Raw genomic sequence first — 15273 nt, forward strand, 5'->3', positions numbered from 1 at the left:
CGGATAACCTAAAATACCACTAAAACCATACGATCACTTATTTTACTATTTTAAGCAATTTTTTAGGAGAATCAGAAACATCTATTAGTTAAAAATTAATTTAAATAACAATTTGCATGCATTAGAGCTATCACACTATTCAGCAGATGTTTATAACCACTGATCTTCGAAAGATCGTTTGCCTAACCGCCATTGAACTTTGGATCTATCGATGAAACAAAAGCTCCAATCTCGTACTTCATTACAGATGCTGCAGAAGTGTGTGAAGCATCATATCAGTACCAAACCTTTAAACAGTTAAAACAGTTAAAAAAAACTCACAAATGTGACGATCGAGTTGAGTGTTTTCCTTTTTAATCACTTTTAGTAACAAAAACAAACTCCTGAATTCAGACAAGCAAAAGTAATTCGCATCAAAATACGAGTGATCGTGCGTTAGCGGACGCGTACTTTCTCGTTGAGGTTAATCCCGCTGGGACGCTTCCATTTTTCTACACCAACAATGTCACAGAAAATGAAGAAACCGGCCGCCAAGCCATCCTCCACCACCGCGACCGCCAATACCAACACGGCCCATACGCCCAGCGGTGCCCAGTCCGTGTCCTCGTCCGCCTCGACCGTTTCGAGCGCCTCGGAATCGTCGGAAACGGCCCTCAGCCCGTCCCGCCGTAGCCGACTGCACGAAAAGAACAGCCTCATGAACCTGAACGATCGGCTGGCCTGTTACATCGAGCGGGTGCGCTACCTGGAGCAGGAGAACTCACGCCTCTCGCTCGAGCTGACCACCTTCCAGGAGACGGCCGCCCGGGAAGTGTCCGGGCTGAAGTCGATCTACGAGCACGAGCTGGCGGACGCCCGCAAGCTGCTCGACGAGACGGCCCGCGACAAGGCAAAGGTCGAGATCGACGCGAAGCGCTACTGGGAGGAGAACGAGCAGCTGCGCACGAAGCTGAACCGCCGGACGAAGGAGCTGAGCGAGCTGGAGAAGGAGGCACGGGCGAACGAGTCGCGGTGCATCGAGCTGACCGCGAACTACAACACGCTCAGCTCGGAGCGCAAGAAGCTGCAGGACGAGCTGAGGGAAGCGGACAAGGAGTCGGACAAGCTGCGCCGCACGTTCGAGAAGATGCGCAAGGACTACGAGCACGAGACGCTGGTGCGCGTGGACCTGGAGAACAACATACAGAGCCTGCGGGAGGAGCTCACGTTCAAGGAGCAGGTGCACAGCCAGGAGCTGAGCGAGAGCAAGCTGCGACGGCAGAGCGAGATCAGCGAGATCGACGGCTTCCTGATGGAGCAGTACGAGACGAAGCTGCAGCAGACGCTGCAGGAGCTGCGCGATCAGTACGAGCAGCAGCTGCGGTTGAATCGGGAGGAGATATCGGATCTGTTCGAGGGACGCATCCGGGCGCTGGAGGAGCGGCTGGTGCTGGAGCGCACCCGGTACGACGAGGAGAAGGCCAAGCTCGAGCAGCAGCTGGACGGGATGCGGAACGAGATGGCGGTGCAGCTGAAGGACTACCAGGATCTGATGGACATAAAGATTTCGCTCGACATGGAGATAGCGGCGTACGATAAGCTGCTGTCGTCGGAGGAAACGCGCCTCAACATTACGCCGAACGTGACGAGCACGAGCACCGGCGGTGGCTCCGCATTCACGTCCAGCTCGCGACTGTTCCGAACGCCGTCGCTGAAGCGCAAGCGCAACAATCTGGACGAATCGATCGACTACTCGGTGGTGTCGTCGGCCAAGGGGGACATCGAGGTGACGGAGTGTGATCCCGAGGGACGGTTCGTGCGCATCGCTAACAAGTCCAAGCAGGAGTACGCGCTGGCCGGCTGGCAGTTGATCCGGCGGCCAGTGGATGGGGCCGAGGTTAGCTATCGCTTCTTAAAGTCGGCCAAAGTCGAGGGCAACGGGATGGTGACGGTTTGGGCCACGGTGGCAAACAGGAAGCCGGATCCACCGACGGATTTGGTGATGAAGGGTGCCCTCTGGACGGTGACCGATGCCATGTCGACGGTGCTGGTGAACGAGGAGGGTGAAGAGATGGCGCTGGTCGAACGGCACCGAATGATGAAGCCGCCCAAGGACAAATACTTCCACCACGAGGAGAGTGGCGGCCGGCTAGGGGTGTACGGAGCGTCCGGGCTGTCGAAATCACCCGCGAACGGGTCGGAGGCTGGGCGTGTTGGGAACAAAAACGATGAACAGTGTAGCGTCATGTGAATGAGAGTGGGCGATGTTGGGCGCAGTAGAACAAGTAAGCGGTTTGGTTCCTTTTTGCAAACAGGGTTAAAGACCGTAGTCAGTCGTTGTGTCATTTTGTACGTAAAAATGTAAACTCCAAACGACACGAGAAGTACACGAGGAGAAGAAGCTTTAGTTTCAACGTTATATAGTCAATTGTATCGATCAATAAATGCATGCTAAAGATCAGTCTTGTTTGTTTTTTAGCCTAAAATGAAGATCCTTTTCGAATGTTTGTTCCAATTGCAACATTAATCTTCCGTTCCTCCTCAGGGATGCGTTCAAGAAACGCGCAGTTTTATATAATGTATTCGGTTGTTTCCATTCAACGTGTGTTTGGTGGTTGGTTGGTTGGTGTATATATAAGAATGTGTATATAGATATATTTTTGCTTGTATGTAGATAAACATTTCCTACACATCGTGGCACCCCGTTCCCTACTCCTCACTATCGCGTCGTATGACACACCTTGCACGCTTGCACAAGAACGGGCCGTACGACTATTAAAACCTGCCTTTCGCGATCGTTGATCTTGGATCTTGGACTTGCTCTACTTGCTAGTGCGCAAAACTTGTTACCTACATACATACACATCAATGGTGAACATAAAGGAAGTTTCAATTCGATAACATTCAATAGAGGGAAAGAGGGGGAAGGGGGTTCACTATAAATCATCACATGGTTGTTACTATCGCGGTACGATGGGTTGTGGTGGGCTGATTTTTTGGGGAAGGTGAAACACGCCACCGATCAACAGGGATCGTTCTAAACGACAGCGAGAGACAGTTTCCTGCTTCGTCCAACAAACACTTTAAACGTACGTACATCCATCATGCTCTTATAGGCAGACTAACACACACACACAGACGAACAATGGAGAGTTTTCGAGGCCGTGGCCACTGTTGCACGATTGTAAATCCTACTCTTTCTATAAATTTTGATCCAATTACATTAGTCGGTAGACATTCTCTAGCTAGGCTGGGTTTTGTTTCCTTTTCTTTGACTATTCTCGTGATAAAGATGTACGAATATATAATATAGATAAGACACATTTTCTTTCACACAATTGATTTGTCCTGCTTGTGGGTGAGGCGTGCCGAGGCCTCCAGGTTTGAGGAAGGATATGAAACAACTAACAAGAGATTTCATCAAAACAGTATTAGAACACATCAAACAAATTAAAAACTGAGGGTTAGCTGGAGCGCATTTCCGCTGCTAAACGGTATGGGAGGAACATGTTACAAAGTTACTGAGAAGTCTCGTCGTTCACTAACAACTAGAATACATCGAATCGAACAAGAAAATGAAAACAAACGGATACTAAAACCACTGTTCCGCTCTGCCCCAAACGCAAGTACGAGTTCATAAAAGGGCGAACATTCTGTGTGATTTGCCTAACGTTCATACACACAAACACATCTACTATACACGTTTAACAGGAAAACATCTACGTACGAGTTTACACTTTTACGACCAGATGTAAAGGGTTCGATGAAACGTCACGTCCGAAATTGCACTATATACTGGTTGGTTTGCACGAATACGACGGTACGGTACGGCTCGCCGCGCGAGCGCAAATACAAAGCAGTTTAAAAAATACTATAAAACATACAAAAAGAAAAAAACCCGTAAAATACTTTGCATACTCTTCCCGATGCAACATCGGACCGTTCGCTTGCTCTAAAACCCTGACTCTGATTCCGGCCACCCACGCACAGCTTACAGCTTGGCCCTCAGCTTGGATGGTATCACGTCCTTCCACCAGGAGGCTCGCTCGAGCGCACCCGGATTGGTCATGAATACTGACTGAATGTTCTCGTACAGCCGGCCGTCCGATTTGGCGATTACCGAGTTTAGCACCCAGTCGGGGGGAGCGAGCGCATCGGCAATCGCTACGGCAGAGTCCTTCAGCTCGCCGCACATTCGCAGCAGTGTACCGCGCACTGCATCCGCGAAGGCGGATCCCTTAGCGAACGAACCGGCGTAGAAGGTGGTCATGTGTCGGTCGAGACACCACATACCGTAGATTAAATAGACGCGGAACAGCACCGGCTTCAGATCTGCGTTTACATCGGCTCGAGCACATCGGGATCTAAAATGAATGATAAATATTAGTAAAAGAGTGATGGTTTTGCCATTATTCGGTCTCAAAACTGGCATTACCTGAAACTTTCGAGTGCGTAATACTCGGCGTACGCACGGCTTAGATCCCTCGCACGGTACACCTGGCAGTTGTTGCGTGCGGTAAACGTGTCCACGCCAGCCTTACTCGCTTCTTCCATCTGAGCTACGCTTTGCTTCAGCAGCCAACACATTAGCCATTCGTAACACTGACTGACAACTGCAACAAAATACACCGATTAATCATTGTTCGCTCTGCCCATTGCTTCGAAACACTTACATTCCGTGCTTTCGAGACGCACTCCCGTACGCAGCAGTGCATCGTAATCGCCGCTCAGTATAGCATCCCTACGCGTAATAAAGCTAGCCGTCCCGACCGGACTCTCCACCTTCGCATTCTTCCACTGCCGGATGAGCCAGTTTGAGGCCTGCTGACCGAGCACATTATTGTCCCCCTCGTAAGTACAACTAGGATCGTGGTTGTTGCGCAGCTCGCCCAAATTGGCCGCCCGCAGATAGCCATGGCCGCCACACGCTTCGCGCGACTCTTGAATCGCATCACGAGCCGTCCACGTGACGAGCGGCTTCGAGGACGACACAAGCGCGTGTATCTCGGACACGATCTGCGTCAGCAGCTCGAACCCGTTCGATTCCGCCTGCGATTTCTGCACCGTCTCCAGATAGATCTCGGTCATGGCAAACACGGACACCTTAAGTACGCAGGCAGCGGCCAGATAGGGGAAGATGCGCCATTGCTACAGAAAGAAAATGGAAGAAAGAGTGTGTTAATGGAGTTCATTCACTAAAAGCGATCTCCCACTACCTACATGCAACTGATACTCGATGATCGATTGCTCCGGACCGTTCCTATCCGTGCCGAACTGTTTCCTCAGCGCTGCATACCGCACCGCAATCACAGCCGCATGCGACAGCGTATTTGACGACTCCTGCATGATGCCCAACCGTCCGGCCGAGAACGATTCCAGCACGGCGCCCAAGATTTTGCCCGGCTCACTGAACGTACTCTCGTACACACCTTCCGGCGTCACGTCCCCAGTTCGGTTAAGCAGATTCTCCCGCGGTATGCGATAGTGGTTGAACATTACGAACCCGTTGTCGATGCCGTTCAACCCAATCTTCTCGCCAATATCGCCCACCGTCACGCCGGGATAGGGCAGCAACGTTTTTGGGTCCCTAATCGGCACCAGAAAGCCCTGCAGCCCATGGTTTTCCCCGTCGGCTGTGTAGAGGATGGCAAACAGCAGCGCCATCGAGGCGGTTTTGCCCAAATTGCCCACCCAACATTTAGCCGCCTCGAAATCGGGCGTGTGGATGATGAACTCTTGCGTGGCCGGATCGTACGTGGCCGTCGTACGACAGCGCTTCGTGTTGCTGCCGTGCGAAACCTCCGTAATCGCTAGACAGGTGATGATCTCCCGGTTCCACGCCTGGTTGTAGATCTCCTGGTGCCGGTCGGTACCCATCGCTAGCAGCGAGTTCGTGAACAGCCCCACGCCGAGCGCTATCTTCACCGACAGGCTCGGGCAGACCGCGTGCAGGGCTTCGTTGATGCTCATGAGATAGCGCACCCGGTACTTGTACGGCTTCGAGTAGATTTCGGGCGGGGCGAGCTCCAGATCGGCGATACGGTTCACCTGACGGGCCGCCCGTTCCTTCTGCTGATCGACCGACAGCGTGGACGTGACCGGGGCAAACAGGGGTTCCCTCTCTAACCGGCGCCATATGTCGTACTGTGTTAGGGGAAGAAACAGAACGTCAGTGAGGGTGGCGGGGGGTGGAATTGTATGCATTTCTTTGCAACTTACTTTGATCTTAACCAGCTCCTTATCTTCTAGCACTAGCCTAAAATCTTTCCAGTTAAACTGTGCCTTCGAACGGTAATCACACAGCGGTCCACGGGGCACATCCGGTATGACTGTACGCTCCTCGTCTACTGGCATGTTGTGTGTGTTGTTTTTTTGTAGATGAAACAGCTGTGACACTACAGACGAAAACGAGAGATTCTGTACGGAAGAAATAAAAGATGGGCATATGATTAATTGTTGGGAGACAACAGTACACACTTGAGCACGTAATACACGTTACGTCAGGGGCACGCGGGAACACTTCCGCAAACAAATCAAGAACGTTGTCTTCATTTGTACCATGACATGTGAGATGCATGTCGTGTTTTGACGACATTTCAGAAGGATTTCTCCAACAGCACTCGAGACGGTTTGTAAACAAGAGTTTTGGAGCTGCAAGAGCTCAACGAATACCACAACAAAACAACCACAAGTTAGAAGGTAAATAAAACTACAAATTAATACCCTTACACAACACGACTCCAAAGCCACATGTGCCCTATTACATCTCCACTAAAACACACATCTTCGGTACGAATTTCATCCGCCGTCCATGTGTCGAACGCTCATCTTGGCTGCATTTCACACGTCCCACGCCAATTCGTCACTTTGTGCATGCACATTAGCAGTTATTAACGGTTGCGCTAGCGCACATTCTGAGGGGCCAGAAAGGAAGGTTCGAAGAACAGCCGCCAGCCAAACAGTGCTAACAAAATGTGACATGGCATTAGCTGACTGAAATTTGTTTCTATGTGTGCGTGTGCGTTTGTGAGCACCATAGCCGTGTAGTTTTCACCTCGCAAGACGCGTGTCACACTGTATTATGCCCCCCAGCGAATGGGGAGTATAACGTATTCGCGATCACGTTGCACTCGGCACGATTATTGCTCAAACCGCTTCCCCTGCGTGGGGTTTTATGATCGTATTTGAAGTATAAAAATAGCCCCATTAACCTTATCACGTTTGTGACACATTTTGCAGCGGTAAAACAATACAGAGCGTGAATCAATGAGCAATCCCAAAATATCTCCCCAATGCTGTTTGAGCCCATCAATTAACTTCCTGTCATAAAAGATCTTAAGATAAGAGTCGATCGGGGCTTTTAATTCGATTAGCTTTTTGGTGAGCACCGGCAAGTAATCCATTACTTAATCGTATCTACTCTTAAGCGATTATCTAATACCTGACGACGACGGCGGCAGCAGCAGCAGTAGCAATCACTGCGCCAACTGCTGAGCATTGATATTATATTCAAGAACGCGACAATTGCACCAAAGAGCGCACGACAAACGCCGTACGAAGCAGCAGCAACAGCAGCAGTACGGGCGCACCTTCTCCTTATCTGCCCTTATCTGTGTGTGGGCACATTTTATCGGAACCCGGGGGAGGGTTAAGGTAAAGGTTGTGGAGTACTTTAACGACTCAGACGAGATGGAAAAGATGAGCGCTGGCGAATGCTCAGACACGTTGTGGGGCCATTCAGACATTGGGGATAATGTCGTAACGGCTGCCACAGGGAAGGATGACACATCAACCCTTTTTTAAACGAGTATGTTTGTAATACATACTTTTGCACACATTTTTGCACTAACACAATCTTTGGGAATTATTACAATACTAAGAAATTATCCAAAATAAGACTTACTTTCAACAAAACTGTTTGAAGAACGGAAATTATCGATCGAAAGGTTATTTTGTACGCGTTTAACCACCGCCTCCACTCTGTATCGAACTCACTGGAACAAGCCAACGTACCAACGGTGTGTAATAGACCGTGTTGTAACTCGATACTAGACGGAGAGATAGCGAAACAACACATAGAATTCTGAGATAGCCACGGCCAATGTCAAACAGGTTGCAACGGTAGCCGAAAGGTAGTCCGTCTATCGGCAAATGCCACAGAGCTAATACCACTCCATGCTGTCGTTTTTTACCCGCCTGCCAACGGCAGTGCAACGACACGGCCGTATTAGAGACACGGCTGGCTCATTTGGTCAGGGAGGTTTGCATTTCACGCACCCCGGGTCATGGGGACACACCAGCATAACAACATAGCACGAAGGTGATCTAGCAAAGACATAGACAGTTGTGGGGGGGAGGGATGAGTATGTTACACAGCAAATGGTTCTGTTGTGAAATTGGAAAAATGACTCCCGATTACCCTAGCTGCAAAGCTGCATAACGTACAGACATCAGGCGACAACAGTACCTAATCAAAAAGAGCACCGTGCTCATGTCGGAGCCTTGTACTAGATACTGACTGACATGCCTGGAGGAAGCACACACACACACACAAACACACACGCTATCATTATTTATGCAATTGCACCGATTTTCTGTAAGCAAATTGAACCACACTGCACAAGGGATGAATGTAATGAAAGTTTTTCATTCAAGCCGTGCAAGCGGGTAATTTTCGACACGGATTTTATGCTCCAGCGTCATTCTATCGATCGTGCAATTGGTGGTTTGGGAAGGGGATACAAAAATAGCCCAACCAGAGGAGTGAGCACGCTACTATTCGTCGACGGCAGCCGACAGCTAAACCATTACACTTTGACTTTGACCGACAAAATGCCAACAAATTGAACCCAATCAATTGGACGCAAGGATTCTGCCCTTTCCCCGCAACGATCAAGATCATCCGATCGTTTCTGCACGGTTTACGCACGTGTACAGAGGAACTGGTGGGATCGAACGAATGAATCATTTCACCGCTAAAACAACAACGCTGTGGTGTTGACACGTGCTATGTTCAATGTATGTTTTTCTCCCACCTCTAATACAATCTACTGCACAATCAACATCTTTTAGCCGATATGACTGCATAGCGTGTCTGTGTGTGTTTGCGACTGTTGGATCCCAGTTACCACTGGGATAATGGAACACATAGCAACACTTAGAAAGCATAGCAACCATGCGGTATAAAAGGAGCTGATAGCTCATCACCGCACTTACTCTGAAGTTGATTTTCAAATACAAAACTTTAACTTGAACCTGTGTGTAATAGTCCGAGTAGTTCGGACATATCAATTTGGCGACGAGGATTTTGAAATGTTGAAGCACAACGAAAGAAGCGATGGCAGAACTACAGCAAGCAATCCTTTTGATGACGGAACTCCTGCAGAAGCTGGCACAGCCGAACAATACGGAGCAAACTCTCGAATCCTTGGCAACCAACATCAGTGAATTTTCGTTCGACCCGGAAAATGGAATCACTTTCGAAAAGTGGTACAGCCGGTATACGGATCTTTTCGAATCGGATGCCAAGAATTTAGACGACTGACCTGTTTCATTCGCAGCATTGCAAAAGGCTACAACAACCGACGCCACACTCCAATCTGTTGCTCAACACATACGCGACGGATGGCCCAGCTGCTCCAAGAACCTTTCCGCTGCAGTTCAACCGTATTTTCTACGACGGGAATCGCTCAGCATGATTGACGGATGTGTCATGTTCGGCAACAGAGTCATCGTTCCGGCCCAGTTTCGACGAAGGATCCTGCAACAGTTTCATCGAGGCCATCCGGGAATTGTTCGGATGAAGGCAATTGCACGAAGCTTTGTGTACTGGCCTGGCATCGATAACGAAATTGAGGATTTCGTAAAACGCTGCAATCCATGTTCGACTGCTGGCAAGACTCCCACCAAGACCACGTTGGAATCTTGGCCAGTACCTACCAAACCATGGTCGAGGATCCATATCGACTACGCAGGTCCGGTAGATGGAGTTTACTTCCTGATCATAGCGGATCCCTACTCCAAGTGGCCTGAGGTATACATGACCAAAACAACAACAGCGAAAGCCACGATCAAATTGCTGAAGCAATCATTCGCAACATTCGGAGTTCCGGAAGTAATCGTTTCGGACAACGGCACCCAGTTTTCAAGCCACGAATTCCTGACGTTCTGCACTAGTGAAGGTATTCGACACATTCGAATTGCTCCATACCATCCACAATCTAACGGTCTTGCTGAAAGATTTGTGGACACGTTGAAAAGAAGCCTTCGAAAAATTCGTTCGGGGGGAGAGACGCTCGAAGAAGCTCTAGTCACTTTCTTACAAGTGTACCGCTCCACTCCTTCCAGTGATCTGGGTGGAAAATCCCCGGCTGAATTGATGTTCAACAGACCTCTTCGTACTGTTTCCGCATTGCTACGGCCAACCACAAGTGAAGATGGTCACACAGTGCGAAGAGATAGAACATTGCAGAACGATGCGTTCAACCGCAAGCACGGGGCTGTCAAGAGAAGTTTTCAGCATGGAGAATCGGTTTACGTAAAGGTTCATCAAGCAAATTCTTGGCAATGGAAACCTGGCACCATAATTGAAAAGATCGGTTCTGTCAACTACAACATTTTCCTTGAGGATCAACAACGACTGATAAGATCGCATGCCAACCAGCTCAAGTCGCGCTTCACCGAAACCAGCCAACATACCGATCAGTCTACTCCACTATCTATCTTTTTCGACAATTTCGGCCTACAATTTCCTGTTGAAGTACCATCAACCGAAATTTATGCAGATGTTTATTCAGAGGATGAAGAAGCAGTAGCCGTCAGCCAGAGCAGCTCCTTCTTAACAGAAGATATTTCAGAAGATGAACACGAAAACAGCGACGGTTCAATGGTCGAACCAGTAGACAACGAACAAACTCCTATACCAGTAGAACTAAGCGAACAGGCAACATCCACAATGGACAGACCGCGACGAACAATCCAACTTCCTGCTCGCTTCAAGCCCTATTGGATGTTCAAACCTTAAGGGGGGAAATGTTGGATCCCAGTTACCACTGGGATAATGGAACACATAGCAACACTTGGAAAGCATAGCAACCATGCGGTATAAAAGGAGCTGATAGCTCATCACCGCACTTACTCTGAAGTTGATTTTCAAATACAAAACTTTAACTTGAACCTGTGTGTAATAGTCCGAGTAGTTCGGACATATCAGCGACTAATGAATGTTTACTTTCCTTGCCTTTTTTGAATTCGCTGTTCCGGTGCGATATCAGGCCACTTAAATGTAATAGTTGTTCTGTATGGCAAACTGGTTCTGTTTGAGCTTGCTGTGTGCAATGATCCATCTCGGGGGCGCCTTGGAACTGATAGGAGTTTGAAGCTCTTTTTTTTTCAAATGACAAATCGAGCGCGCACACGAAGATGTCACACTATGTGGGTCGATATTAGCGTAATAAAGTACAGTAGGTGACCGCTAACTGGATGTGTTTTAACTGGAGTGCTTTTTAACTGGAGGTTCGCTAACTGGAGTGATTCTCAGTTAACGAACACTTAAACGTCAAAACATGAAACATCCGGAATCTCATGAAGATAAATTTGTCGCAAATGTGCATTTTTCAAACAAATTTAGGGTCTCTTGCCTACGTTTGCTATTAATTTATGTTATTACACGAATTACTATACTTTATATCAACATAAATGAGAAAAAAGTTTGGTATGTTTATTCCAGTCAACGCCAATCAAAACAATCAATCCATAGAAACGTCACTCCAGTTAGCGAACATTGTTCGTTAACTGGAGCTTGTTTACCTCTCAGTTAGCGGTCACCTACTGTAGTAGAAAGGGTGTAAAATGTTTGTGTGTGTGTGCTATTACAGTGCACACCGACAACCACCACATTGATCAAATGTGATACGCCCCAAGCCTCCCCCCTTGCGCAACCACAACCACTTGTAGCGTGCGCCATACCTCCTGCGTTAGTTCACGTGTTAGTATTGGGGCGGGAGAGCTGTTGGCGTATTTATCGTCACCTCGGGGCTTTTTCCACCGGTCTGTGGGGTTAACGTGCACAACCACGTACGACCACATACCCTCCGTAAATGTCCCGTTTTCTGTTGGATTGTGGCCCAATAGAAAGGCCACCGGTGCGCAGAATTTGTAATCAGTAACGTTCAACAGCAACATTCGCTGTCATATACGCTTTCTCTTCGGTCGCCAAACGGCCGCGCGGGTCAGAGGAAATCGTACCCGGCATGTGTGTGTGTGCGTGTGTTTTTTGGCCACCGCTGTTCTCCTTTTTCGACTTTCTGCCCGTACAATTTCACAATGTTGCACATATGACCGACAGACATGCCGGCGGTTTTCTTCCTTTCCAGCATACCCCCAACGGCACATGCCTCCGCGACCGTCGCATGGATCTTGTGATTTTGATAAGCTTCTGGTCTGGCGTTTGCTGAAAGGAACAATAAATCTGTTACCTAATTGATCAATTTAAAACAAAAAACATGGGTATGCGGGAATGGCCCCATAAACATATCACTGCCGATCTTATGCTTCGCTATGCTTCTTCCCCTGTTAGAGGCCTGTAAAATGTATCCCTCCTCTCTTTCTAGACACTTGCAGACGTGCTATCGCTGTTCTCACTCTTTCTCACACATACACATACACACGCAGCACACGTGAGTCATCTGGTGATGGGAAAAAGCAATCCGCTCCCACAAATAAAAAACCGGCAACATAGCAACATCATGGCATGCTAGTGTGAGTGTGTTTCTTTTTTTTTGTTTTATCGTTCCACCCGGCTGAAGCTATGCTGGGCGCGCGTGGTGTGCGGCAGAATAGATTCATATGTGAAATGTGCTCGGTCAAAAGCAAACGAAAAAAAAGTGCCAAAATCTCGCCACACCACCCACCCACTCACACACACGCACTCACCCAGAAACACACGCATTAGATCGCGCGAACGTGGTGTGCAACATGTGGCGGGGGTGTTTTTTTGATGATACAGACAAGAAGAAGATTCCCGGGAGAGTTTTAATCGTTTCAAGATTTGCCCTCTGCTTCCTACACCGGGGGCGGAATGGATACATATGACCCGATACCTTGGTAAGCTTCACTTCCCAGAGCGGTGCGTTTCCGGTTGAGGATGGTTTTTCACCGCAATTGGGGGGGCCGTTTTCCGAGGCAGAATAGATTTTCCGGTTGCTTCAAAGGGCGGCGCAGCTCGGGACTTTTGCTGATTGCTTCCACGGTACACACAGGAACAGTATTCTTTGGGTAGTAGTGTGCAGCAGCAGATGAATATGTTTACACTTTTCCCCCTAACCTTATAACAACGTTCTTGTACACACCACAAAACACACTGGATAAAACAAGCGCACACACACTTAGCACTTTTCACACTTGCACGAAACAATGCACAAACAAACGCCGCTAGCAAACACACAGCAATGAGCGCGAATAAAACTAGAAATGTGTGTTTTTATTACGCTGGTAGAACGTTTGGGTTATTGAGCGAAAAACAGAACAGAATCGGAAAGAGACGCACGAGTTTGTAACTTTAATTTTCCATTCCAGACCGAAGGTAGGCCGAGCGGCAAATAGCGGCAAACGAACGAAGTTTGACAGCGCGTGATGCCGCGACCGTGTGACAGCTGGCGCTTGGAAGGGGAACTTTGACCAAAACAACAGCCTATAGTGCAGGCTTGTGGACGGGAAGGTTGAATTTTTCGTTTGCAATTGTTCAAAATGTGCAACAATTGCAAAATGATTGAATTCGATTATTCATTTGCACAAATGTACATTTGCGGCCGTGAAATCAGAATAATAAGCACGGTTTTGTTAACTTTTGCTGAGATTTTCGAATTTGTTTGTTAAAATGCTTTCGCCCGTGGGAGCGAAATACAACAACGCTTGAACTATGGAGTATAAATAGCACGAAAAACTGTTATACAGAATAACATAAATGCAGCTTGTTCTCTTTATTATCGAGTGTTGTTAATATTGGACGTAATCTGATTGCACTTTTTTAATAGAATTTCGCAATGGATTATTTGAACGATGTACAAATAATTACTTATAAACCAACGAAATTGATCAAAACTCATCTGCAAAGACGATTGAGCAAACAATGTGTTGAAAACGCAAAACAGTTGCCACGAAATCTGCCTCGTCTCACTGTTGAGTGCTAGAACATGAAAATACTCGAATTTTAATGATAAATTTTAATTTTAAACGGTAATTTCATATTGAATGCTTCATCGCAACTTTGTTAATGATGTCATATTTGTAATCGATTGGAGCAATGGCGGTTATATATTTTGTCTCCCACCACCAATCACAATTATGCTCCGCCTAGATTTAAAAAACGCTTCACCGTGAAGCAACAAGTTATTCAGCAAGGTTGGTACCTTGAGGATTATCGCCCCATGTTTCGAATTTCGCCCCAGATTGAAGAAGTGAATATGGTTTTTTTTGGCCATAACTGACGGTAAATAAAATAATTCGGCAGTTTATTGTTTGATTGTTGATTTGGTGGATTTTAAAAGTATTTTATAGATTTTAAATCATTTGGAAAATGCATACAGATCTGATCTCAACACGATCGTATTGATTGTCAAATCGTCAACTGTCAGTTGCCTGCTTGTTGTCAAACCTTGCTGCATGAACCGATCTGTATATCTATTTTGCAGGGAGGGAGTTGTTTATGTTATCCAAAGTGGGTATAGGGACTAGGTGGGCTTATAGGTTTGGCGGGAAGGCCATATTGGACGAACGAATGACAGGAGGGGATTCGATTGTGATACGTAGTTTTTCACCTACACTACGACACATCAACCAAAACAGCCATTGGAATTCACACGCATACATCAACAAATGATCGAATCCCCTCCTGTCATTTCGTTTTCATTTTTCTACAACACGGCTGTCAAATTGTTCGGGATAAGCCCACCTGTATAATGAACCCACTTTGATGTTATCAACGGCAAAGGAAATTAATAATGCGCCCACGACCTCGCCGGCGAAGCTTTTGTTTCCTTTCCACCGAGGAATTGTACCTGGTGAATCGAGTGAAAGGGTGAATGTTGCGTGTTGAAGGATATAGAAGCTGTGTTGTGCGATCGTATGAGTGTGTTTCTTTGTGTGAAGTGGCTTGCTTCCTGCGGGGCTTAATGGAACTGCGTGTATTGCGTGTGGCATTTTTATTCATCCCTCTCCCCTCCTCCCCCCCCCCCAACAATGGTGTTTGTTCAAAGTGCAAATAATAAAAACAAACATTGAATGCCGGTCGGGGCC

General features: G+C 47.6%; 3 protein-coding genes across 5 annotated transcripts in view; 1 reads left to right on the forward strand and 2 right to left on the reverse strand.

Moving 5' to 3' along the window:
- The window catches only part of LOC120956700 (ATP-dependent RNA helicase glh-2), a 376118-nt gene that overhangs the window by 7652 nt on the left and 353193 nt on the right, over positions 1–15273 (reverse strand). The gene's annotated exons all lie outside the window — the stretch shown is intronic.
- On the forward strand, positions 93–2368 carry LOC120956568 (lamin Dm0-like). Its single transcript, XM_040378116.2, has one exon. The coding sequence runs from the start codon at positions 503–505 to the stop codon at positions 2228–2230; it is 1728 nt and encodes a 575-aa protein (XP_040234050.2). The 5' UTR covers positions 93–502; the 3' UTR covers positions 2231–2368.
- LOC120956567 (peroxisomal acyl-coenzyme A oxidase 3) lies at positions 2520–13596 on the reverse strand. Its single transcript, XM_040378115.2, has 6 exons — positions 13080–13596; positions 6199–6396; positions 5200–6123; positions 4653–5127; positions 4415–4592; positions 2520–4343 (listed from the first exon to the last, which is right to left on the reverse strand). Exons 2-6 carry the CDS (start codon positions 6331–6333, stop codon positions 3971–3973), a joined length of 2085 nt encoding a protein of 694 aa, XP_040234049.2. The 5' UTR covers positions 6334–6396; positions 13080–13596; the 3' UTR covers positions 2520–3970.

This window comes from Anopheles coluzzii, chromosome 3 (assembly GCF_943734685.1).
Source record: "Anopheles coluzzii chromosome 3, AcolN3, whole genome shotgun sequence".
Taxonomy (NCBI): domain Eukaryota; kingdom Metazoa; phylum Arthropoda; class Insecta; order Diptera; family Culicidae; genus Anopheles; species Anopheles coluzzii.

Bases quoted from the DNA above. Each gene is read 5' to 3' on its own strand.
- LOC120956568 (XM_040378116.2), top strand. From the start codon at position 503: ATGTCACAGAAAATGAAGAAACCGGCCGCCAAGCCATCCTCCACCACC.
- LOC120956567 (XM_040378115.2), bottom strand. From the start codon at position 6,333: ATGCCAGTAGACGAGGAGCGTACAGTCATACCGGATGTGCCCCGTGGA. The intron at 5,128-5,199 runs GTAGGTAGTGGG...TTCTTTCTGTAG, and splicing joins TCATCGAGTATCAGTTGCAT to CAATGGCGCATCTTCCCCTA. The intron at 4,593-4,652 runs GTAAGTGTTTCG...ATTTTGTTGCAG, and splicing joins GCGTCTCGAAAGCACGGAAT to TTGTCAGTCAGTGTTACGAA.